This window comes from Molossus molossus, unplaced genomic scaffold, assembly GCF_014108415.1.
Source record: "Molossus molossus isolate mMolMol1 unplaced genomic scaffold, mMolMol1.p scaffold_m16_p_1, whole genome shotgun sequence".
Lineage (NCBI taxonomy): Eukaryota > Metazoa > Chordata > Mammalia > Chiroptera > Molossidae > Molossus > Molossus molossus.
The window spans coordinates 251266743-251292629 of NW_023425344.1; the positions used below are offsets into that span (position 1 = coordinate 251266743).

General features: G+C 63.4%; 1 protein-coding gene across 1 annotated transcript; it reads left to right on the forward strand.

Moving 5' to 3' along the window:
- The first annotated feature begins 583 nt into the window (after nt 1-583).
- On the forward strand, nt 584-24838 carry ASPG (asparaginase). The gene is made up of 16 exons (XM_036251527.1): nt 584-665; nt 9454-9562; nt 10202-10313; nt 12112-12237; nt 12622-12705; nt 13061-13187; nt 16798-16910; nt 17517-17699; nt 17804-17917; nt 18426-18542; nt 19743-19838; nt 20107-20270; nt 22553-22639; nt 24286-24385; nt 24669-24749; nt 24797-24838. The coding sequence occupies exons 1-16, from the start codon at nt 584-586 to the stop codon at nt 24836-24838; spliced, it is 1737 nt and encodes a 578-aa protein (XP_036107420.1).
- Nucleotides 24839-25887: the final 1049 nt, after the last annotated feature.

Sequence of the window (25887 nt, forward strand, 5' to 3'; positions counted from 1 at the left end):
TTCTGGCGCCCAGGGAGGGAGGCAGAGTCCAAATCCGTGCGCACCGAGCCTGCGCTGCGCTTTCCTCGTGGGCTCTCGCCCTGGAGGTCCCCTCGGGCCCTTCTAGACAGGGTGCAGGGGCGGGCTGGGGTCTTCGTTCACTCCTGGCTGCCCCAAGGAGGGGACACCGAGGGTGGTCAGCAGCGCTGGTTCTGCTGGGGCACCGCACGGCCCTCCAACCCACTGTCTTTGCGCCTTTGTCACAGATATGCAAACACCCAAGGCCACTACCAGAGTCGGAACTGGGGTCAAACAGGGAGGCTCAGTCCCCGCCCCGCCTTGGCAGGCCCCGCCCCCAGATTTCCCCTCCCCGAAGCGGCCTTGCTACCTCCCCTTACCCTCAGGGCAGACCCAGCTCCACGCGTGTCCCCAGAGGCACTGCCCCCAGGAGGGTGCATCGCGGCCCCCCAACAGGACCCGCCCCTCTCCGAGCAGGCCCCGCCCGCCCCGGGCTTTCCTGGGCCCTCTCCTCCGCCTCCCCTCAGTCCGGTTCCCGAGGTCCCCTGGGGTCTCCCGCAGTGACCCCGTGGTCCCCTGGCCCGGCATGGCGCGCGCGGTGGGGCCCGAGCGGCGGCTCCTGGCCATCTACACCGGGGGCACCATCGGGATGCGGAGCCAGCACGGCGGTGAGTGCGCGACCCGCGGGAGGGTGGCCCCGGGGTCGGGGTGGGATGCGGTGGTCCTGTGCCTTTCGGCCTCCCCGGGGGCCCCGGCGTGAAAGGGCCCTCTCTGCTCAGATGCCTGCACCGGAGGGCAAGGATGAGGGGCGCATCAGTGGTGCACGCCCTCGGGGCGGCCCCTAGATCCCTGGGATGTGGTTCCCGGAGACCGGTCGCACCCCTTCCCCGAGGAGAAGCCTCCCTAGGACCACTGAGCGGCTGTAATGGGACCTCCCCAGCCATTCCCCGCCTGACTAAGCGCCTGGGCCCCTGGCCCCGAGGGCTCTGACACCTGCCGAGACATGTACAGGTGGCTTTGGGACTTGTGACATTTTGTTTTCTCTGCCTCTGTGGCACTGGCCTGATTAGAGTCAGCAAGGACTGACTACTCGGTATGGGAGTGAGGCTACAGGCCAGGGCACCCAGTCCATAGGTCGCTGGGGCAGGGGTGCTGCCTTCAGGGAGGGACCCAGGCTGGGTGGCCTGGAGCCCAGCAGGGGTGGGCAGAGCCTCCAGAATGCCGGGCTGTCTCAGGCTCCTTCCTCTGGGCTTTGTGATGGGGGTGCCCCTCCCCAGGCGGGCCAGGGCAAACCCTCAGCCGCCTTCCTGAACCTCTTTCCCACTCTTCTGCTGTCCACACATTGACTGTCCCTGAGGGGTCCCGTTCCCATGGGCACTGGTCCTTCTCCGCCACCTTCTTCCTCCCCAGGGTTCCTCCCAGCTACCCCAGGTGCCTGTCACACCCGGGGCATCCGACCACTCGGACCCGCTCCCAGCAGCCCTTCCAGGGGCTTTGCCACAGCCTCCGCCCTGCCTCAGAACTAAGCTCCTGCCCCCACCCCACTCCGGAAGCTAACAGACACTCTCCTGTGCCCTTGCCAGTCCTTGGGCCACTTCCTGCCCCTTCCTCCCTCCTTCCCAACCCCTGACCACTGAGCAGCTACTCACATGCCCTCTGCCCTCCAACAGCTGCTTCTTGGCCCTCGGTCCCTGTTAGTCCATCAGCCACACCCAATGGTCAGTTCACAGACACTCTTGAGGCCTGCAGTGTGCTGGGCCCCAGGTCTCAGGCCTGTGTAGAGCCCTGTCCTGGAAGACCTCAGATACCTGGAGCAGGGTTGTCCACACCCCGGCCGATGGCTCCCCCTGGGCAGCCACAGACGTCTCCGATCTGGGCAGCTCGCTGGCTGCTGCATGCACACAGGGCCTGTGGTCTGTCCTGGGGTCTGTGGTGGGGTCTGGTCCCTCAGCTTGGATCTCGTAGGGGGCCAACCTTAAACCAGCAGCTGCCAACCTTGAACCAAGGCAGCCTGCTGGGGGCCACATGGCTGTGAGCACCTGACTTGCTGGCCCTGAGCCTGGGTCTGGGAGGGCTGGGGGCAGAGGGCAACTGCTACCTCTAGGCTGGCCTGCCCACTCCGTCTGGGGCTCGGTCCATTCTGTCTGCCCTGCAGTTCTGTTGAGCTCAGCACATTATCCCCAGGGACCAGGTGACAGGGACAAGATGGACGCTGGCGTTGTGTCCCCATCTTGCCGCCCACTAGTCCCACCTGACTCCACAGCCCCGCCCACACTCAGCCCCAACCATCTCCACAGCCCCGCCCAGTACGCGCAGCCCCGCCCACACTGCAGCCCCAATCATCTCCACAGCCCCTCCCAGTACGCGCAGCCCCGTCTACACCATGTGGCTCTATGTTTCCCTAAGAGGCTTCGAAGGTCACATATCTGGAAGGTGAACCAGAGGCCTTAGCACAAGAAAATGGGGCCCATGGGGCAGAGTTTCAGGCCCCTCAGAGCCTGCTCTGGCTGCTGGGTTGTCAGGCCCGGGAGCCAACCTCACCCTGGGGAGGCAGGGGACCGGAGGGGACGCCAGTCTCCTGAGCCCTGGGGTCTCAGAGGGCACTCTCATCCTGGGGCAGGGCTCGTTGTCCTCTGGAATCCGGCAGCGCCTTCCAGAAGGAACTAGCCACTCCGCCTGACCCCGCTGTCGGACCCATCCCCACTCAGGAAGGCTTTAGGAAGCCCAGGGGTTAAGACCCAGGGACGAAGGAGGAAGACACCAGAGACCTGGTCCCTGAGCCCCCCAGGAAGAGGAGCAGCTGGGAACCCAGGTGCAGGGCTGTGTGGCCCCTGACCCTGAGGGACACTGGGGAGGTCCTCAGGCCTGCTGAGGTGTGTCTGGTGCTCAGTCTTCAGGGACACGCAGGCTGTGTTCACCCTTTCTTGCCTTCGGAGAGGAGGGCAGCGCCTAGGCCAGGGAAGGAGCGAGGCGGGGACTCAGGACCAGGCCTGGGGGCCTCAGGGAAGCTCCTGCCCTTTGAGCTCAGTGGTGGGGGTTGATGAACTTGGGACTGCAGGCCCCATCTGCCCTGGGGTTCCCATCAGGATGGTGTCGATGTCAATGATTAACTGACCTGGCACCGCTGACGTGTGCGGGGCCCTCAAGTGGGCAGTTGAGGGGCAGTGAGGGAAGTGGGCCTGGCCACAGCAAAGCTGTTTGGATTGTCACCACTGAGAGCATTTCTGCGCCTGCTGGTAAACAGTGGCCTGCAGGGCACACAGCCCCATGTCCAAGCCCTGCCAAAGGTCAGGACAGCGAGGGGAGGGCAGGGAAGGTGGCAGCTGGGGACACCCCTTGGCTTACTCCTTTCCTGAGTTCATCAAAGATGTCACAGGTCAAGGGGCATCATGAATCCCAAAACAGCCAGTACCCTAGCGGCAGGCTGGCAGCATCAGAGGCCAGGGAACCCAGACTTCAGCCCCACCGGCCTCAGGCTGAGCAGAGCTTCTGGGCCAGGCAGCCCAAGGTGCCAGGCGGCCTGGGAGGCAGCTGCAGGGCCTGGCAGCCAACGGTTGTCACCGAAATGTGGTGTCTGTGTCCCGGGCCCAGACCTTCTTGAACATGGTCCCGCATGCTCACAGTCCCCGTGTTTATGGTCTCAGCTCCAAGTGGTTCCAGGGGACCTGGTGTCCTAGAGGCTAACTGTCCCTTACAGAGGAGTGTGTCTGAGAACTTGGGTTCCTGCAGGGACGAGGCCCAGGCAGGGTGGGCTCTGGATTTGCAGGGCCTGATGCCTGGGCAGCCTTTGTTAAGAAAAATAATACAATTTACAAAATCAGACATAGGTGTGAAAAATGGGTATTGATTTAGAATGATGAGGGAAATCACATATAGCCAAGACTATCACAACACCCAGAAAAAAAAAAAAATTGTTTTGTTTGTTTAATCCTCACCCGAGGATATTTTTTTCCTTTGGTTTTTATTATTAATTAATTGATTAATTAATTTATGTATTCTTTATTGATTTGAGAGAAAGAGAGGAACGGAGAGGGAGAGAGAATTAGACACATCGATGAGAGAGAACTTCGATTGGTCACTAAAAGGTCTGAGCAGGCGGGAGGTCACATCCACAATGCAAGGCCAATGCAGAGCAAAATGGCTTTATCGTATGCGCCTGGGTGCAGGCGGGCTGAGCCGAGAAGGGGTCAGCCTCGAATCAGGATTGGGGTGTCGGTTATATACCCTACTTTTAGCTTCCGACAGTTCCTGCTGATGTACTTTGTCTGGCCCATTGTCCACTTTGCAGTAGGACTGGTCTGGTATCTCGTCTGGTATCTGCCGGGTGATCCATTGCCTTGCGGACAATCCAGATAGTCCTTATCCGCACTCAACAGAAGGCTGAGCAAAGGTCCTGCAAGCAACACAATTTCCACAGTTTCTGCCTTTTGCGAACTTTTACCTTTACCCTTTAAAACCTCACTAGCCCTTTTATTCCCACCTGATAATGGTGATAAAACGGAAAAAGGGGTGAAGTTTCTCTTTGTGTACTTCCTGCAGGTGTGGGGTGGTCATAGACCCCTTAAAAGAATTTGTTAGATAACTTGAGGAACGAGGTGACAGGGTCCTTTTACCTGTGCTAGAACAACTGTCCAACTGTCTGGCTGACTAAACTTTGCAGTCGAATTTGTACAAACCTAGTAATCAGACGCAAGAGGCAGGGTCCAACCATCAATAGTAAGAAGGCTACTACTAGGGGCCCCATGAAGGGGAGTAGCCAGGTTAGGTTAGGTTAGGCAAGGCTGCCTCTATACTTGTCCAGGTAGACTGGGCTGGGTGATCCTGACTGAATTCCTTTAGCCACTAGGAATTATCTAGAATTCATTGTGTCCTCTCCCCGACCTGGCCAGTTGAGTTAACATAGAAGCTACAAGATGTATTTGCTATCATGCATAGACCTCCTTCTCTGACCAGTAAATAGTCTAGTGCAGTGTGATTATCTGTTACCATGCAGGCAAGAGAGTCAAGGGATTTTGAAAGAAGCTTGACATTTTCACCTGTATCTCTACCTATATTTGCCATGGTGGCGGGTACGTTTTTTGCTGTCATGGCATCATAAGTAATTCCTCCCACGAGGCCACAGTGGTGATTGCAGCTCTGACTTCTGCTGTGAGGAGTCCGGCTCCCCTTTTTGCCCTATGATGGCTTCTGGGCTCAGGGCTTGATGAGGTTGAATTAGGGATGAAGGAGTGGATTAAGGTATTGGCGGGGGTGACATATCCTTCTGCCCATAAGCCACCCTGTTTTTCTGGGTTTAGGCATTGAATAGCAATTCCTCTCCTAGGGGCAGAAATGTCTAGTGCGCCTAAAAACATCATTCCTGTTGGTACGCAAAGCAGTCCAGTCCCATTTGGGCCTAGGGAGGTGTTTGATAGACCCACAGTAAGGCTTGAATGATTAAACCATGATGGGGGGGGGGGGCTAGTGCCACCAGCAGAACTGTACCCTGGATGGTGACCAATTTCCCTGGTATGATTTTTGGGTATTGCATCAAGTCCCTCTGCTCTCGCACGTACAAACTCCCATTGCAGGGCTAGACACATCGTGAGCAGTTAGATTGCAGGTACCCCTCGTGAGGTTACAGCGAGAGATATTATATGCGGTGCCCACTGTCACGGTCTGTATTCGTACTGAGAATCAAGATCAAGGGAGCCTTTGCCCTTCTGCTCCAGGGGAGGCTTCTGTCCTCCCTGAGATCGCCTTAGGACACCTGCATTGCCGAGTGACAGGTGTGCTATTCCAGTCAAGCTCCCCACCTGGCACCGTCCCTAGGGGAGTGGGTCGCCAGAGCCCCTGGGGCTCCCCCCTCCTCCGCACCCCCTCACCAAGTAGTGGTGTTTCACTGCAGGCCGCGGCCCATGCCCTGCCTCGCCCTACCGCCTCGAGGGGACGGATTATTTCAGACAGCTTTTCATAGTTAACGGCCTTGTGTGAGGCTTTTTAAAGTCCCTCAATGAGACATATTACCATGTGGTCTCTGACTTTTCTACCTGCCTCATTGTCCTGATAGTTCCACCTGGGGTCCTGGCCAGGGACTGCTTCGGGCCTACCGGGCAGTGGGGGCCTGTCGGCTCAGATTATCAGCATGGCCCTGGGCACCAACCCAAGACTCGGTTTTTATCTTCCGGATTAAGGGTGGAAGAGAGAATAACATGAATATCCTTCCAGGTTAGATCATAGGACTGGGTAGGGTACTCAAATTCCCGAGTATAATTGGTGGGGTCCTCAGTAAAGGATCCTAGTCTTTTATTTATTTGGGACAAGTCTGAGAGAGAGAAGGGGACATGACCTCTGACAATCCCTTCAGTTCCCGCCACTTCCCTCGGGGGCCATTCAGGTAGGGGACCGATAGGGATCGCGTGTGAGAGACGGAGCTGGAGTAGGAGGTGCCGGTAGGGTGGGGCGGGGGCCCACAGAGGAGGCTGGAGGAGGAGGCCCTGCCAGGGGGCTGAGGGAGGAGGTGGTGGAGGGAGATCGCTGGGTCGAAGCAGGAAACAGGAGCGAGGTCCGAGGTCCGGAGGGTTAGAGTGCGGCAGGAAGATTTGGGAGGAGGAGCAAGAATCACATAAAGAGGGGTGTGATCTGAGCGCAAAGGGGCCCGGATGTGAGGATCCTCAGACCATTTTCCTCGCCTTCGACAGAAATTGTCTAGGTCGGGGAGAATGTCGAAGGTGCCGTTCTCAGGCTCCGGGGACCCATGGTCTCATTTGTACTGCGGTCGCTCAGTGTTGCAGTAAAAAATGAGTCGCTTGGGACGTAAGTCCTGAGCCTGCCCTAGGGTCTGTAGGTGTTTTAGGAGACAGCCTAGGGGTGTTGTCCCATGCCGCGGTGTGAGATGTGGTGGCCTAGCGGTCTGACAGATACACTAGAGGAAGAAGGAGGCGTCCCCGCTCCTCCCCTAGAGCAGAGAGACGTGCAACTCACCTCTGCCAGGCGTCCCTAGGTGTATGGTGACTGAGGGAGCCTGTCCCGAGGAGCGTGTCCCGACCAGCGCTGGATTTCGAGAGGAACGATCACACAGACGTGATCGAGAGACCTGGCTCTCATGTCCCAGACGGGGGATAACAGGACAGCTGGAGAACCAGACCAGTAGGCAAAAAAACACTCACCCGTGAGTTAGTGTCCGGTGTTGGTGCAGGATGGGCAGGAAAGTAGGAGGTCCGGTATCCGGCTGAGGATGTGACCGATCCCAGTCCGACAGGAGGCCCGGAGGACTTCGGGGTCCCGCGGTTGCCCCCTACGTGGGATCCTCACAGACATCCCGGGTTTCGGGACCAGATAAAAGGTCTGAGCCGGCGGGAGGTCACATCCACAATGCAAGGCCAATGCAGAGCAAAAGGGCTTTATTGTATGCGCCCGGGTGCAGGCGGGCTGAGCCGAGAAGGGGTCAGCCTCGAATCAGGGTTGGGGTGTCAGTTATATACCCTACTTTTAGCTTCCGGCAGTTCCTGCTGATGTACTTTGTCTGGCCCATTGTCCACTTTGCAGTAGGACTGGTCTGGTATCTCGTCTGGTATCTGCCGGGTGATCCATTGCCTTGCGGACGATCCAGATAGTCCTTATCCGCACTCAACAGAAGGCTGAGCAAAGGTCCTGCAAGCAACACAATTTCCACAGTTTCCACCTTTTGGGGACTTTTACCTTTACCCTTTAAAACATCACTGACCCTTTCCAGTGAGCGACAATTGAATGTGCAACGTCCTGATTTTCACATATGGGAAGGAAATAGGCCATGGTCTGAGCAGACTTTAATTTTTGTTCCAACTTCTGTCCTTGGATCTTGCTGAGGGAATCTTAATGACTAGCTATTGTAGCCACAGGAGAGCTTTCTAAGAGAAACGTTTCTTTGTTTCCAACTTAGAAGATTTTCCAGTTAAAAGGGTGCATTGTCAGGCCTGGACGGTAGGTTCTGTTGCGACGCAAACCAACGTGCCTTTATGGGAAGCGAGAGAGTGGACAGAGCAAAGCCTTTGTTTCCAGGAATACGGATCAACAAAGGTTGAGATGACAAAGGCCCCTTATGGGCTTCAGCCCCTCGTGACACACAGTGTCCTGGGAGCTGGTCAGACAGAGCCAGGCTGGATCCGCCGTCTATTCCACTGGCCACCAGTGCACCCTGGTGAGTGCACCTTCCAGGTGGCGGCACTGCCCTGTCCTGCGGCCAAGCGGTCAGGACCATACCAAGAGGACACTGACGCACCCTTTGGTGGGCGAGGGGAGCTGCAGGGCAGGGGGGCCTTGGGGGCTGGCTACCGAGGGCCTGAGCGCTGGGCTGAGGGCTGGGGGCCTGAGCTGAGTTGCTGAGCCCCAGGGAAGGAGAGAGCCTGGCCCCTAGCCTGGGGAAGACGGGGCGAGGTCAGACGCATTCAGGCTCCTAAAGGCAGTGAGGTCAGACGGAGCTGCCGGCTTTGAAGACAGAGCCAGGGGCCAGGCCTGGAGGACGACCGGAGAAGCCCAGAGTGGTGGAGGTGCACAGGCAGCAAGGACAGTGGTCTCCAGGGGCACTGCCTCTGTCAATAGCTGCGTGAGCCGGGCCACGCTGCCCCCTGCCCCCAGAGGGCGGTGCTGATGATTTAAGCTGCCCAATTTAGGTACTTGGTCACATAGCAGAGGGGACTGACACACCCCGCAGATCCCAAGGCTGGGAGCAGGCCCGGTCCTGAAGGTCTTACGTGTTTCAGCCCAGGCTGGGGGGGCTCGTTGTCTTCACTGCTGTGTCCGGGTGCCCAGCACAGCCAGGCCCAAGGGAGGTGCCCGGCGGAACCTCGGTGAGGGGTGACTGCCCAGAGAAGTCAGCCGCCTGCCCAAGGTCATGTGCTTGTAGGGAGCAATGTGGGACAGAAGGCCGGTGTTGGGGAGTCATTTGTTTCCAGGAGACACACCTGTGACTTTTGAGGGTTTGCTTAGAACACAGCACCAGGTCTGCCAGGGCCTCCGTAGAGGCATGCTTCTGGGACATGGGGCCTGGCCTGGACCCCAGAGGGGTCACACACAGTCCAGCGAGAGAACCAGGGTTTTGGAGGGCATGTGGGAAGGGCACCAGGGCCTGGACATCAAGGAGGGCTTCCTGGAGGTGGTGCCCTGAGCTGGGGCGAAGAACCTGAGAGGTCAGAAAAGGGCAGGGGCAGAGGACTTCCTGGCAGAGCCAACAGTGTGTCTGTGGGTGTGGGAGGAGAAGAGCGGCATGTGAAAAAAAGACCGAGATGGCCAAGGCCCTGAGCCTCAGTTGGGCTCACCTGGAGAGGGGGTCCTGTGGCAGCTGCAGGCCCGGCCTCTGACTTCCCTGAGGGCCAGCGCTCACCTGGGCCAGCCCTGGTCCCTGCCCCGCCCAGGCCTGGCCCCCACACAGAAGAGGGCCAGTGGCCGTGGGAGCTGGTGGTGGCAGCCAGCCCCTGACACCCGCCCCTCTGCCTGCAGTGCTGGTCCCCGGGAGGGGCCTGGCCGCTGTCTTGAGGACACTGCCCATGTTCCATGATGAGGAGCACGCGCGGGCCTGTGGCCTTCCAGAGGACACCCTGGTGCTGCCGTGAGTGTGGGCTCGCTCGGGGTCTCGGGCAGGGGCGACAGCCCGCTGTCCTGGGGGAGGGCCATCAAGCTGGCTGTGGTCTCAGGGATTCCAGGCCAGCCATTTGTAAGAGGTCATCACCAATATCCATTTCCATGACTTTAAACTGACCAAAGTCCCCTCTTGAGAGAGCCTCAGACCCCCACCAGCTGGGGTGGGGTGGGTTGGCCAGCTGGCCCCTTCTCCCCTGAAGCCGAATGGTTCCTATTCTCAGCTCTCCGTCCAGGCTGCCTGGTGCCCTCCACAGCTGGCAGGGTGAGGAGTCGCCCTCCTGGTCAATGACCTCCCTCCTGCCGGCTGCTCTCCTCCCAGGTTGTCCCTTGGCTCATCCAGGCTGGGCCCAGCCTCCCTCAGAGCTGGTGGGAAGGTCACTCTGCCCTGGAGCAACCCTTCCTGACCCTTCCTGGGTCCCTCTCAGAGACTAGGGCTCCTGTTCCTGGGGACTTGGTCCGGGGGAGGCTGGGCCCTGTACTCAGGATGCCGAGAGTGTGTGGATGTGCAGAGCCCAGGACACAGGTGCAGGGGCCCTGCAGAGCAGAGGGGAACAGGGGGCCGAGGGTGGAGGGGTCAGAGTGGGAGCCGCCCTTCTGCGTCCCGCAGGCCAGCCAGTCCCGACCAGAGGATCATCTACACCGTGATGGAGTGCCAACCCCTCTTCGACTCCTGTGACATGACCATCACTGAGTGGGTTCAGATTGCCCAGATCATTGAGGTAGCCTGGGAATGTGGATGCGGCTGGGGCTGTGGGCGGGGCTGTGGAGCTGGTTGGGGGCTGCAGAGTGTGGGCGGGGCTGTGGAGCTGGTTGGGGGCTGCAGAGTGTGGGCGGGGCTGTGAGTACTGGGCGGGGCTGTGGAGATGGTTGGGGTTGCAGTGTGGGCGGGGCTGTGAGTACTGGGCGGGGCTGTGGAGCTGGTTGGGGCTGCAGCGTGTGGGAGGGACTGTGGAGTCAGGTGGGGCTAGTGGGCTGGGCAAGGCCTGCACACAGGGCCCTGGGGTCTGGCCTGGGGTCTGCGGTGGGGTCTGCAGCCTCGGGTCACACCTCCGCTGCGGGGCTCTGCCGCCCTTTCCCCCAGCACGGGGAGGGTGCGCAGTGAGGCTCGCGTCCTTCCCGGGGAGAGGAAAAGTGCCTGGACAGTGGATCTGGTTTGTTCATACCCTTGGTTTGTCCCAGGTGGTAGCCTGGGCGGGCTGTGTGATCTTCCCAGCAGCCTGACAAACTCCACACCCGGCTCTTTCCCCTCTGTCCACCCTGCGCCCACCCTGCAGCCCTGGTCTTAGTGGATTTAGGACCTATAAATGGGTGCAGAACCCTGCGAGGCGGGTGTCCTGGCTTACAGCATCGAGCATGCATGCAGCCTTTCCTGCGGCCAGAGTGCCCCCCACCAGCTGTCCTCTCTGCCCCACCCCCATCCTGAGTGACCCTGGTCCTGGCTTTCCAGGGTAGGGCCCTCCCATCCTCCAGGCCCACTGTTCACCTGCTCCCCAGAGGTTCATCATACAGGCCCCCCTCCCCTTCACTGTCAGGGTCTAGGACAATGTGTGTCGCACTGGGCCTGGTCCTTATGTCCCTGAATGGGGCCACCAGCTACCAGTGGGCATGTCTGCGGCCATTGTCGGGGGCAGTCTCCCTCCACGGGGTGTCTGAGCGCTTTGCTGAGCATGCACGACTGATGTCCTGGCTGCAGGGTCCAGCCCCCACAGGACCCAGAAAGGGCCTTTGGAGCCTGGTGGCCCTGTCTGTGGCTGAACCCTGTGTCGCCAGCAGATGGCGCCCCAGCCCGCTCTGTGGCTCAGCTCTGCAGTTCCCTGGCCAGCTTGCTGGTCTTTTAATAATGGACCCCTGGGCTCCCTAACCGGGCCCCTTGCTACCACCCGAGGCTCAGGCGTGGTGCCCTCCAGGAGGTGGTGGCTGGAGGATGCCCCTGCAGCCACCCTCACTCCTGCAGAGCTGGCCAGCATGCCTGGGAGGGCTGTGCCTGGGAGGACCCTTTCTCAGTCTGCCAGTCAGCTTCCTGCCCACCTGCCCAGGTCACCTGCCGGCTCTCAGCACAGGCTGTGCCTCCTGCCCATCGCTGTGTCTACGCCTGGCCCTCCAGGCTCAAGAGCTCGCTCCCCACGCTGCTCCTGTGCCCCGGGGCAGCTGCCACTCAGCGAGGGACTCTCTGGAGAGCTGAGCTGGGTTCTGGCTGATCCCCTACTGACCAGTGTCCTTGGGAGTCCTAACTGGGCATCGCCTGGGGGTGATACTACCAGGAAGCCTAGGGGAGACCCATGGCGCCGTGGGCTCACATTGGCGGCAGGGAAGGAGGCCCTCCTGCGGCAGGGACTCCAGGCAGCCGCTGGTCTCCAGAGAGGGCCTTCTATGACCGGGGTCCTGCTGGCGCCGACCCCCACCCCACTCTGCATCTGGGCCTTTCCGTTTCCTGGTGGTGGAGGGGCCCGGGCCCTGTTTCCAGGAGGGGGCCAGCGGCGGCGAGGGGCCGCCTGCCTGAGCGCACCCCTCCCGCAGAGACACTACGAGCAGTACCACGGCTTCGTGGTCATCCACGGCACCGACACCATGGCCTTCGCCGCCTCTGTGCTGTCCTTTGTGCTGGAGAACCTGCAGAAAACCGTCATCCTCACCGGTGCCCAGGTAACCCTGGCTGGCGGCTGAGGACCAAGGCTCTAGGCTCAGGCCTTCCTGATGCCACAGGGGCTGCTGGGGGCCCAGGCGGGTCCCAACTGCTTGCTCAGTCCTGCAGCTCCTGCCTTGGACCAAGGAGCTGGGCCTGGCAGGGGTGTAGTCATTGGGTGGGTGGGCAGGAGGCCCATTGTGAGTTCCTCCCAGTGTGGGGACCTGCAGGGGGAGCAGAGGGGATGGGGGGGCTGGGCTGGTGTCATCAGCAGGGGCTGTTCTCCTGCAGCAGGTCCCCCAGACCCCGTGCCCACCAACCCGAGCCTGCCTCAGCCCTCCTCCCTCCCAGACCCGGCTGGGGCTCCGGGCTGGGCCTCAGCTCCTGTCTGCGGCCTCTCCTAGGTGCCCATCCACGAGCTGTGGAACGACGGCCGGGAGAACCTGCTGGGGGCCCTGCTCATGGCCGGCCAGTACGTGATCCCCGAGGTACCCCTCCCCAGCGTGTGGGCGGGGTCGGGTTTCAAAGAGCTGCCCTTCACCTTGTGAGTGACACACGCACCACAGAGAAGAAATGAAAAACCAGAAAGCAGAAGGAAACAGCCGCCCCCATTTCCCTCCCGGAGAGGCCGTGCTAGCCCGAGGTTTCCTCCCCGTCACACGTGGTTCTGTTACACGTGTAGGTTTCCACGAAAACAGGTGGATCCCGCGTAGTTCCCTCGGCTTCCCTCCGAATCTTTCCGCACGTAGGACGCAGGGATCGGCTATGACCCCCCCACCCCACAGGGCAGGGGAGGGGACTTCCCAGAAGGGATCAGCCGTCTCATGCTGCCCCCCCCTGCAGGTCTGCCTGTTCTTCCAGAACCAGCTGTTTCGGGGTACCCGGGTGACCAAGGTGGACACACGCAGGTTCGCCGCCTTCTGTTCCCCCAACCTGCCGCCCTTGGCTGTCCTGGGCGCTGAGGTCACAAGTAAGCGGGTGTGATGGGGCCAGCAAGGGGCACCTCCAGGGAGCCGGGTGGGGGTGGGGGGCGCACAGCTCGGCTCTGCCCGGGCCTGGAGGAGCCAGGGGGCCGCTTGGAGAGGGTGGGCTGCCTGGGCTGTCGGGTGGGGGGCTCCTGCAGTAACCCCAGCTCGGGCCAGGGTTGATCCAGAGGAGGAGCAGGTTTGTGGTATTTGCCCTTTGTGGGTCCTCTTGGGCCATGTGGGTCCTCTTGGGCCATGTGGCCCCCAGCCCAGGGGTCCTTCTCAGTGACTGTGGCTCTGCCAGACATCTTGGTCCCTGGGACCTCTCTCTCTGTCCCCTGGGCCTGGCAGGAGGCCCAGAACTCCTTGTCTCGAGCAGTTCATGGGTCCTGAGACTCTCCCAGGGGGGTATCCCCACCCCTTGCTTTGGGCGTGGGAGCTGCTTCCAACTAGGCTTCTGGGCCCCGAGCTCTGTCCTTGTCTACTAAGGGCCACCTTCATGGTCCAGGGAGAGTCCCCGATATCTGCCCTCCTGTGGGGTCTCCCACTCCCTCGGGGCCCGAGGCGGGCATGGCCAGCTCCAAGTCCCACCCAGCCCCCGACAGCCCCTCCGGGACAGGCGGAAGCATCCGCATGCTTCTGTGACACGTGGGTTTCTCCAGGGGCCTCGCCATCCACCAGGCCCCGGTGTGTAAAACAACCTTAAGCCTGACCTGTCCCTTCACTTCCTGACAGAGCCAGAGGCCCTGGAGCACCTGTCCCCAGCCCCACCCTCCCCCAGCGGTGGGTCCCTGGGCAGGGCCCAGGGCAGGGGGTGCCAGGCCTGGCTGAGCCAGTCTTCTTGTGGGGGAGTTTGGGGCCTGGACCCTGGCTCGGGGGGGACTGCGTGTGTGGGATGCACAGGGCCCCGATGGCTCTCTGGCTGGACTCCTGACTGGAGGGTCCAGCCCTCCGAACGGCAGAGGCGCTGCTGGCCCACACGGGCCTCTGCCTGGGCCGAGGGGAGCCTGCAGGGGACTGGAGGGGCAGCGCCCCGAGCCTGGCCAGGGAAGAACCCCTGGAGGACTCAGGTTTAGCTGGTGAAGGCGTGGGCTGGTCACGTGACCCTGGAAGTCCCCAGAGCCCTTGGGTCTCAAGTCAGGACATGGCTGTGGGATCAGGCACAGGGAAGGGCAGGCCCTGCTGGCTGCCTGGGTCCCTCTGCCAGGCAGTCGGTCCTGGGCCCCAGGAAGCCAGGGCAGGAGACCCCATGGTGGGAAACCGAGGTGGAGGGGGCAGGGCCACACAGGGAGGCACTGGCTTGGCCCTGAGCACTGATGCCCGTTCCTGTGCTCGGACCCTACACTCCCAGCCCCAGTCCACCCAGCCTGTTCCCCTGAGTGTCTTCCAAGGGGCGAGGCCCAGAACACTTCAGGGCACCTCTTATGTGTGCAGCATGCCTAGGTCTCGGGGGCCAGGTGAGGGTCCTCCTGCTTGCTGAGGACTGGAGCAGTCCAGGAGGCTTCCTGGAGGCGGCGGCACATATGCTGGTGCTCTCCTGCCCATGCTGGGTGGTGGGGCTCAGCCCCTCCTGCCCTGTGTGGGCCACCCCAGGCCACCTGAGGAAGGAAGGCTCGGGGTAAGGTCCTCCCCCGTGATGACAGAGTCATGACTTATCTGGAGCTCAGGAGTGGGGCCTCCGGGGCTGAAGCCCGCTGGCAGGTGTGGAGGCGTTTGCAGGATCCGGGGGCCCCTGGCTGTGCCTCGCCAAGCCCGGGCAGGCCACGGGCACCTGCTCTGCCAGGCCCAGCAGCTTGGCTGGTGCAGAGCTGAGGCTGGCCCGAGGGAAGAGGCCCCCTCGGCCCCTAGGCTCCTGATCCCCTGACTGCTTCCCACTGGCTGGGGTGCCGCGCGGGTGTGAGAACCCGGCCCCGCCCGCCCAGGCCTGTCCGGTTTGGCAGCTGGTGCTGAGAAACAAGGAGCTGTGCCCAGACCCAGGGTGTGGCTGTTGGGCCCCTGGGCTATCAGGGTGTAAGCAAGGCAGCCGGAGGGTGATACCACCAGCTGAGCTCCCTCTCGGGGGATTCTGTGTCCTCACTGCCCTCTGGAGGCCTCCGCAGAGGAAGGGCACGGGGCTGGGGATGCAGCACTGAGCCCTGCAGGAGGCCGCGCTGGTGCGGGCGGGGCCTGGCCCTACCCCCCCACCCGCCCCGTGGCTCAGGCTCCTGCGCCCCACCCCAGGCCTCCAGGAGCCCTCGTCCTCTCTTGGAAAGCCCTGGCCTCAAGCTCCTGCTCCAGTCCCTCCTCCCTTTGGCCTCTGGTCATGGGACAGCCAGCCCCTGGATGGGCGGAGGTCCTGGGTTCCATGGCTCTCGGGGTGGGCCATCTGTGGGGGGCGTGGGTCCTCTTCGTTTCTGTAAACCTTCTGTCGCCATAACTCCCCCGTGGGGTCAGCCGGGGCTGTCTTTTCTGCTTGCCCAGCTGGGGCAGAGGGACCCAAGTCAAAGGAGGCCTGACGGATGCCCCAGCCCCGGTCTCCTGGCCTCAGCCTGGCCAGCTCCTCCCTGCTGCCCACCCCAGGGCCCCGCCCCTCCGACTCCTCTGAGAGAGCAGCCTGTCTGGGATGCTTCTCAGTTTATTATCACGTGTGAACTGCTCTGGCAGGTCCAGCAGGGGGCAAGCAGGCTTCCCCGCCCCAGGGTGCGGGTGGAGGCAGCCTGGGTGGAGACCAGGAACCCGCCCCTCCTGCCTCTGGGCCTGACTCTCTGGGCTACCCCTGGCAAGCCCCTCCCCTCTCTAGGCCTCCGTCTCCCTGGGCAGGACCAGGTCTCTACGGCACCTTGGATAGGCTCTGACAGTGGGCGGTGCCGGTGGGTCGCCGATCTCTGCCTCTGCCCATCCAGGCTGCCCAGGGGCTGAGGTGGGCCTGGTGCTGGGCACTGGGCTCCTGTGGGTCACAGGCCAGACCTGCTGCCCAGCCCCCCATGCTCCACCCGAGCCGAGTCCTGGAGGTGCAGCAGCCTTCCAGTTATGGAGAGACTGAGCTACTGGGGAGCCCCTCTGCACAGCGAGCTCAAGGGGCACTGACCCCCTCCATCCACAGTGCTGGGACCCACCATTACCCACCCTGGTGTGGAGAACAGGGCACACATTAGGCCTCTGAGACTTTGGGGTGAATCAGATGGAGACTTTCTTTCCCCAAAGGTGAGGGGGTTCAGAGACTCATTCACTCACTCACTCACTCACTCACTGACCCACTTGGCTGCAGCATGGTAGGTGCCCAGGAAGGGGCAGGTGAGGCCGAGTGTTGAGAATGCACCCCGACTTCTCCTGGGGTCCAGCACCGCAAGCTGCGTGGGACCCTGCCGCTGCGCCCCATCTCGTGTGCTTCCTGTGTGTGCGCTGCTCCCCCTGCCTCGAGGGTGTGAGCTCCGGGGTCCTTCTGGCCCCCAAGTGCCCTGCTGCCCATAGAGCCCGGCACAGCCAGAGCATCCGTGGGCCCGGCGCATGGGCGAAGGCTCGTCCAAGCTCTGAGAACACCAGAGGGAGCCAGGCAGCATGGAGGGGCTGGAGGGCTGCTGGGCTGGGGCTGGGCCCGAGGTGGCTCACGGTCCCGCACGGCCCCTCTGTCCTCAGTCAACCGGGAGCTGGTGCGGAAGGTCCGAGCGGAGGGCCCGCTGGTGGTGCACCGCAGCATGGAGCATGACGTGGGCTTGCTGCGCCTCTACCCTGGGATCCAGGCCACCCTGGTAGGGCCCCCTCCCGGCCCCCCACCCGTGGGCCCTCTGCAGCTCCCATGCCCCCCATGGCTCCCCAGTGCCTGCACCACCTGGCTCTGCCCCGCCTGCCTCCCCATCCCGTCCCCTTCTGCACGCCCCTTCCTATCTCCCCGAGGCCGGCCTCAGGCCCAGGCACACGGAGAATAACTGCGTAGCACCCTTTGTGCCTGTAACCTGCGTGTGTCATGGGGTGGGGGGACCTGCACCCTTCCCCCTCCTTCCCCGAGGCTTTGGGGCCCAATCTCACCTTTCCTGTGATGTGGGCTTTGGAACTGGACCTCTGCGTGTGTTTAGCTGCAAGGCTTTTCCCCAAATACTGGCTGCTTGGAGCACCCCCTGTATGCCAGCGGGAAGGATGGGGGGCAGCCCACTCCCCACGCCTCCTCTGACCCGTCTCCACGGTGTTCTGTTCTCTCCTCGCCAGCCAGGGCCTCGAACACTTGAAAGGGATGGGGGTCCCTCTCAGGGCTCCCACGCTGCCCTGCGCACGGCCCCCCAGGGAGCGGCAGGACAGCCCGTTGGTCCATTGCTGGGGCGGGGAGCAAGGGCCCTCACCATCCCCTCCCGGCCCCCCAGGTCCGGGCCTTCCTGCAGCCTCCCCTGAAGGGCGTGGTCATGGAGACCTTCGGCTCTGGGAATGGGCCCACCAAGGCTGACCTGCTGCGGGAGCTGCAGGAGGCAGCAGAGCGAGGCCTCCTCATCCTCAACTGCACCCACTGTCTGCGGGGCACTGTGACCTCGGACTACGCGTCCAGCATGGTGGGCGGGGAAGGGACGCCTGGGCGGGGAGGGGACGGCTGAGGGCACAGGGCGAGCCAGGCTGAGACCCCGCACCCCATTTATGGCTGTGCCCCTCCCCGCAGGCCACAGCCGGAGCCGGCATCGTCCCAGGCTTCGACATGATGTCCGAGGCTGCCCTGGCCAAGCTGTCCTTTGTGCTGGGCCAGCCTGGGCTGAGCCTGGATGACAGGAAGGAGGTGCGCGACCCCCAGGCTGTGGGCACAGGCTCGGGCCACGTGTCAGTGGGATCCTGGGGGCCGCGCTGGGGGTGTGACACCGGCCGGCAGTGGGGCCAGTCCGGGGTGGGTGCCTGGGTTTGGGAAGGGGGCAGGGATACGGGCCTCCCTGTGGTTCAAAGGTCCGCTCAGGCCCAGGCTCCGGCACCCTTTGCTGACCCTGGTCCTTTTACCTTTTGGGGAGCCTCAGGTCTGGCACTCCCTGGGTTCCCCAATCTGCTCCCAGATTGCCTCTCTTTCCCCACAATCCCAGGCAGGCCTCAGATACAGTCAGTCCTAGGCCCTCTGGTTGGCAGAGGCCACGGGGACCCTGGGGACCCTGAGCCAGTAGGGATCAGGGTAGGGCTAGCCTGCGGGACCTGGTCTGGACCACGCTCAGGCCTGAAGGATGGAGCCTCCGCCCAGTGGCCTGGCCGATGCAGGTCTGGGCGGCCAGTCAGGACCCTGCTCTCCTGTGCTCCTCCCCCAGCTGCTGGTCAGGGACCTTCGGGGCGAGATGACGCTGCCCCGGGCCGAGGAGCGCCGGCCCTCCCGTCAGAGCGGCACTCTGGGACTCCGGGTGGCCCAGCTCCTCAGCCTGCGCCAGGTACTTCCCAGTGGGCGGGTCCCGAGGGTGTGCCAGGTGCCCACCACGGCCATTGTCATTCCAGGGCACCAGCAGGAAACCACCGGGTGTGGCTGGGTTCCGGGCTGGTCCACCTGGTTCTGGGTTCAGGGCCTCACTGGGAGGGTTTGTGGGGGTTCATGGAGCAGGGTGTGAGGAGGGGCCAGGGCAGTCTAGGGGAGCCTTTGAAGCCCGTCAGTGGTGGCCCGAACATGGCTGGTCACGCAGAGGGGCACCAGGGGCCGTGCCAGGCTGGCCATTAGCACTGGCCCTGGCCCTGGCTGCAGGCTGCCTCATGAGGGGGGGAGCACCCGGGTCTTGGTGCTGGAAGGAAGGGCCACCTGTTCAGGGGTCTCCCATCTCTGAGCACGGGGGTTGCATGGGGTGAGCGCCCCGGCCCCTCGGCCTCGCCAGCCTCGAGCTCCTGCTCCCCTTCTCCGTCAGGCCGCTGGACCCAGGAGGGCAGAGGAGTCCAGGCCGTGCCGCGGGGTCTAGGGTGGGGGTTCAGGCGGGATGAGGCCTGCAGGGGAGATTAGTCCCCCAGCACCCCAGCACCCCATCACACACCCAACTGGCCTCTGGATGAGGTGTCCAGCCCGGCACGGGAGCCGACAGGTGACAGACAGCACTGTGCCCAGGGCTGCCCTGGGTCACACCCCGTGCCTCAGTTTCCCCTCGGCACCGCCGCCGTGGGACAGACCTGTCGTGGGGAGCTTTGTGATGTTAGCTACGGCTCGCTGGGGCGGGGGTCAGATGAGAGACCAGGATGTGCGTGGCCTGTTATTAGGGTGACTGTGGGCGGCAGCTTTGTAATCCGGCCCGGTCGTGGGTGTGGGGCTGCCACGGGGCCTCTGCTGGGACCCCTGGCCTTCATGGGAGCTCCTAGAGGGCCCTCACGTTCCCGGCGCTGGGGGGACTTTGGAAACGTGTGGGGTAGGCTTCTTCCCAGGGAGGGGTCTGACACTCCATGCTCCCCAAGCCAGTGCCTTGTGGCAGTTATGTCCCTGCACCCTTGGAGGTGGTACAGGCACCAAGAAATGGGTCTCAGAGGCAGGTGGCAAGCCCTGATCACAGCTCGTGAGGACAGCCAGATGGTGGCCTCATGACCTGGGCTTTGCTCCCGAGGGTGTGCTGTGAACCCCCGAGAAAGGCATGGTCTGAGGTGCTGCCACCCCCACCCAGGAGACGGATGCTGTTCGAGACGCCCTGACACCCAGCCTGGCCTGTGCCGCGGCCCATGCCGGGGACCTGGAGGCCCTGCAGACCCTTGCAGAGCTGGTGAGTCCCCTAGACCCCTTGGGGACCAGCCTCAGCTATTCCAGGCTCATGGGGGGACAGGAAGGTCTTTCCCTGGGGCCTAATGCCCCCGTGCCTTGGTCCACCAGGCTGGGCAGCCAGCTTGGGGCCTCACTGCAGCTAAGGGGGCACAGTGGCCGTGCCGAGCCCCACCTCAGGGTGCACCCCACCCTCTCTGTCCCTTCCCTGTGGTCCACCTGACCCTGCCCAGCCCTTCCTCAGTGGGGGACGTGTCCCTGTGTCACACCAGGGCGGGGACCTGAGCCTGCAGGACTTCAGTGGTCAAACTCCGCTGCACGTGGCCGCTCGGAGGGGCCACGCTGGGGTGGTCACCCTGCTCCTGCAGAGAGGGGTGGACGTGAACTCCCGAGACGAGGACGGCCTCAGCTCACTGCTGCTGGCCGTGAGGGGCAGGTACGGGGCGCTGTGGTGGACATTTGGGCAGGGGCAACGCGGGGTGGGCCTGATGGAGCTGCCCGGAGGGCGGTGGGTTTGCCGTCTGTGGTCACACAGCTTCCGGGGCAAAGCTGGGTGGGGCCTCGGACACCTGCCTCCTAGCACCTTGCCCACCCCCGCCTGGGGAGGGCTGTCTGGAGGGGGCGACCTTCCAGCTGGGCCCAGAAAGATCCCAGGGAAAAAGAGAAGAAACAAACAAACATGTCTAAGGGATCTCATGTTTGCTCCCAAATCGTCTTGGACACCTGTGGGCTGGGGTGGGGAGAGGGAGCCCTCGCTCCGCTCGGCTGGGCAGGGGTCAAGCAGGCTGCACAGTGCAGACCTGGGCTGGGCACGGGTGCCTGGGGGACAGCCCAGCCTGCACAATAGTGGGAGGAGGTCCTCCAAGTTGCCTCCACCTTCTGCTTCTTAAAGGCAAGGTCTCAGCCTGAGGTGTGTTTGGGGGTGTCCAGTGGGGTCTGCCGAGCTGAGGTCTCCTGAGGGAGGGGCAGAGGACACTGGGTCAAGGTGTGTCCTGCCCTGCAGCCGGGCTGGAGGCTGTGGTCACTCAGAGGCCTCTGCTGGGGCTTCTTGATGCGCATGCAGATGTCGGGGGGCTGCACCTTGCGGGGGGCTGTGAGGATCAGTGCTGAAATAGAACATGCACAAGCTGGTGGTCACCAACCGGAGCTGCCCAGCTCTGACTCTCCCCTGCGGTTGGCCGGCGGGAGGGGGCCGGGGACCTGGGCGTGGGGACCTGAGGCCGGTGTGCCCATCTCCTTGGCCCCCCCAGGCCCTGGCATCTCTGACGGACAGTCCAAACTTGGGGAGGGAGTGGCCACAAGGTGGACAGAGCGTTTGTGGACTGGGGCCCACGCTCTAGTCGCTCCCGGCTCGGAACTTGCTGAGAAGGCTTCTGGGTGGGGCGGGGCCCCGCCCCATGGCCTGTGCGTGTGTGCGTGCACGTGTGGACACGTGCGTCGGGGGCGGGGCCCACGCTTGGCTCCTCGTGCTCGGGAAGTCCTCCTGCCCCCACAGGCAGCCAGTCCTGCACAGGGTCTGCAGCAGCCCCCGCCCTCCCCTCAGCAGTTCCCTGGGCGGTGGGGTGGGAACCAGGCTGCGGGATCCGGGTTAGCTTGGGGGGTGCTCACCAGTGACCTGGTGAGGGGCGCAGATGTTTGTGCCTGGACCACCTGACTGTCAGGGTCAAGCCCTAGGTGCCCTCCTCTGCTGTGAACCCCGGGGTGGGGAGCATCGTCCTTGGTGAAAGGGTGATGGAGTCACACCCTCCTTCCCAGGCTCCTGTGAGCACAGGGGTCCTCAGAACAGGCCTAGCGGTGGGTGGAGGGTGAGGGGCTATTTGGGTGTACCCCGCCTCCGGGGGATCTGGCTGGAGATTGCAGGCTGTGCGTCCTGGGGCGTGGGCTGGTAGCACCATGAGCTCACCCCACCGCGTCCCACCCCTCACCCCCGCCCGGCTGTCTCAACACCCCCCAAACCGGTCTCCCAGCCTCATCCCCTACCCAGCCTGCTGTGCCCTGGAATGGCGCGGGAGGGGCCACCCACCAGAAGGGCTCTCGTGCAGTGGGGTGGGGAGCAAGGCCTGGGGCCCCACCCGCCTCCCCAGCCTCCCGAAAGGTGAGGTGACCATGGGATTTATGGTCTACCCTGACACTGTGTGGGATGCGGTTGGTTAGTGGGCATGTGGCCAGTGTCTTCGTCCCCCACTGCAGCTGGCAGTTCGGACTTGGCCTTGCTGAACCCCACCCCCACCTCACCTCCCCAACGGCCCACTCGCCCCAGCTGGCTCAGGTGGTGCGGTCTCCGGACCCCTGCAGACTTCCGGGCCCCGCTCTGTGCCAGCCTGGCCCCTGTCCCCCGTGTCTCATCCCCTCCCCACCCCCACGGGCAGAGCTGGGCCCAGTTGACTTGGGCTCCCCAGGCCCACCCACCAGGGTGGGTGTGCAGGGGGACTGGGCAGCTCGGTGTGGAGGCTGTCCTCTAAAGCGGGCTGTCCCCAGCTACTCACAGAAGTGCTGCAGCCCCCATGATAGGCCGGGGACACCTGGGGGGCGGACGGAGAGCCTCTCAGCCAGGGCTGACTGACAGCCCAGCCCTGTGGAACCAGGATGCCCTGGACAGGGGGGCATGGGCCTGGTCTGGGCAGGCGGGCTCCTGGCCCCGGGCACAGGCTCTGAGGCCCTGCAGGGTCTGAGCAGAGGCTGCCAGGCCGACGGTCAGTGTGCCCTTCCCCACGGCAGGCATCGGAGTGTCATTGGGCTCCTGCGGGCAGCCGGGGCCTGCCTGTCGGCCCAGGAGCTGGAGGATGCTGGGACGGAGCTGTGCAGGTGAGACCACAGCATGTCTCCTTTCTGGGGACACGGGCTGGGGCTCCAGGAGGGGACGCCAGGCCTGCAGGGAGGGGTGGTTGGCTGGGGTGGGGCTTCAAAGGCGTGGCAGCCTGTCCCAGCACGACGGACCTCACAGTTGCCCTGAGTGACCACCACGGCCGGCCTAGGGAGACAGGCACAGGGAGGTGTGGGCCCTATTGGGCTGGGTGGAGAGCATCCCCTGGGACCCCTTCCCTTGGGGCCGCTGACGCCCACCAGCAGCTCCTGTGTCCACCTGGGCTGCCGCAGGCGGGTCTGAGGCGGTGCAGGGTGGAGGGCGGAGGAAGGAGCGGAGGTGGCCGTGGAGAAGGCGGGAGGCAGAGGCCTGTGCGGTGCAGCGGGGTTGGGGTGCTGGGAGTGGCTGGGGTGTGCGTCCCTGAAACTCAGAGCCCCCAGGCCCGGGGAGCAGGTGAGGACAGGGATCTCAGCGTGGCTGGCTGGCTGGGAGCGAGGAGGCTGAGCTACCCGCTCACAGGAAGAGCGAGCTCTGCCCCTCGCCCCCCACCCACGGCTCGTGCCAGCAAAGCCTCCCTGGGCTCCCTGGGGCCCGCGTGGGGTGGGTCAGAGAGACCCCACCGGCCCCGCCTCTCCCCCAGCCCTGGTCTTCAGTCCCTGGGGGTCAAATCCTGCGACTAACCTGCCCCCTGCCCACTGTTCTCAGGGTGAGGTGGGCTTGCAGATGTGAGGGGGTGGGGCCCGGGAGGGAGGGGCTGGGGCTGAACCTGGGGCCTGCCCACAGCCACTGGTTCAGGGCTTCACCCCAGGTGGGCCTTGTTGGCTTCACTGACAGGTGGGGAAACTGGGTCAGCTGGGTCCCATGGGAGCTTTTTGGTTGGATTTGGGGGGCCCTGGGCCAACCCTTCCCAGGGTCTAGTGGGGAGGCAGGAGTCTGGGGGGTCCTTCAGGGACGGGTGGTGCCTTTCAGTGCGATGTACCCCAGAAATTAGCCAGTGCCACCTTGGGGACTGCTGTTCCTGACAAGGAATGGGGTCACTAGGGCCGCTTTGGGGGCAGCTTCTCTCCCCCAGCCAGCACACCTAGCGTGGGCCCCTCCCCTGCCAGTTCCCAGAGCCAGGGCGGGCTCCTCCGACGGGGGGGAGGAGGACCCTGGTAAGTGCCCGGGAGGGGCTCTTTGCCCGCTGCAAACTTCTTGTCCAGGGCATGAGGGCCCAGACCCCTCTCCCGGCCAGGACCCCCCCATGCCGCTGGCTGGGCTCTCCCCACCCCCGCCCTCTTTGAACCTGGGGCCTGCCTCAGACTTTCATGGGCCTCTGGGGCCCCGCCCAGGGAGAGCCTGTTGTGAAATGTGAAACTGGCACGCAGCTCTCCGCAGGCGGGCGTGTGCGAGCGCCTGTGCACGCCCATGTGTGCATGCTTGTGCGTGTGTGTGTGCGCACCCTGGACCCGAGTCGGTCACCCCCACTGGGTGAGCCAGATCTGGGCTGCCCCACTCCTGACTCCTGCCCCAGGGCCCAGCGCTGCTGGGTCAGCTGTTTGTGGCTGGCTTTGTAGAGACACAGCGGGCACCCCGGCAGGCAGGTGGGCAGCGGGCCTGGGCCAGCGCGCAGCAGGCTGATGGCTCCCCTCCTTGGCTCCCCTCCCAGGCTGGCCTCCAAGGCGGACGGCGAAGGTCTGCGGGCGTGGTGGCAGGCGGGGGCCGACCTGGGGCAGCCGGGCTATGACGGGCGCAGTGCCCTGCTCGTTGTGAGTGCCACTAGTGCTCCAAGGCCACTGCCCCCTCCTCCAGGAAGGCCTCCCTGACAGCCTCTGCCCCTCCGGCAAATGCCCGTACTCCTCTGGTGAACACACTTCACGTTTGGGGCCGAGGTGGGGGTAATGTTCTTCTAGTCCCCAGAGATGTGGGGATGCGAGTGGAGACATGGGGTTCTGTGTGTTTGGGCGGGAGGAGCCAGGAGGGTCTCCTGGGTTGAGGAAGTTTGGGTAGTGGCCAGGTTGCTGGTCAGTAACTTCCCGACGCCTCCCGCAGGCAGAAGCGGCTGGGGACCTAGAAGTGGTGACTCTTCTGCAGAGTCTCCAGGGTGGGGCTGATGTCCTGGCCCCAGGTCCGGTAAGTGCCCCCAGGCAGGGCTGATGTCCTGGCCCCATGTCCGGTAGGTGCCCCCAGGCAGGGCTGGCTGCTCCCAGTCCTATGGCTAGACCCCAGCTTGGGTCAGATCCCCCACTGTGGGCGGGCGCACACTGTGAAGGTGCTGGAGGGAGATGGAGCAGTCAGGGAGGGCTTCCTGAAGGAAGGGCCACCTCAGACTTACTGGATTCTGTCCTGTCAGCTGCCCCTTGACACACCCTACCACAGTACTGGAAGGCTCCAGCCACAGGCAAAAGGTCCTTGAGCCTGGAGGGTGCTCAGATGCCTGTGCAACCTGCCCACCCTGACCCACCTACCCCAGGACTCACCAGGCTGGGTGCCCCTTCTGCTTCCCAGGCTGTGCTGGCCAGACCGCAGCTGACAGCCCCACCCTCACTCCACCCTCCGGCCCTCTGGAGGGTTCTCGAGGCTGGCTGGATGTGTTAGGTCTCTGGGTTCCTCACCAGTGAAAGGCTGGGTCCCACTTCAGTGCCTGGGCTTGTCGGTCCACCTTGGGCCTCAGGAGACCTCTTGTTTCAGGAAGTGCTGCCTGTTGTCTAACCTGAAGCTGTCTTGCTGCGACATCAGCCATTTCTTCCTGCTTGTGACCTGCTAGACTCAGCTAGAGGGATCGCAGGCACCCCACCCCCATGGCTCTGACTGAGATGTGTCCCTGCTGTGGGGACTGCTTTCCTTCTGTTTCCAAGATGCAGCCTCAATGCCATTGTCGGGCAGAGTGACAATAAAATCTCTCAGGGAACTCTCCCTCCCTTGGTCCCCAAAGCCTTGCTCCAGTGGGTCTGCGGGGTCCCAGCGCTGTGGGCATGTGTGTGGGGAGTCTGGCCCAGGCTCTGCTTGAAAGGGCGGTGACCTCAGCACCCTGGGGGTGAAGGACACCCAGCCACCCTGTCCCCAGGCAGCATGAGTGTGTGAGCCAGACCCTACGAGGGAAGCCAAGATGTCCCCCTTCCCCCACCGCCCTGTCTCCCTGCCTGCTTGGGCTGGTCCCTCCTCCACACAACCTCTGCCCCATCTCCTCTGTCCGAATCCTTCTCATTCTTAAAGCTTGAAGTCACCTCCTCCAGGCAGCCCCCCACCCACACCGGCTCTGGTGTAGCGC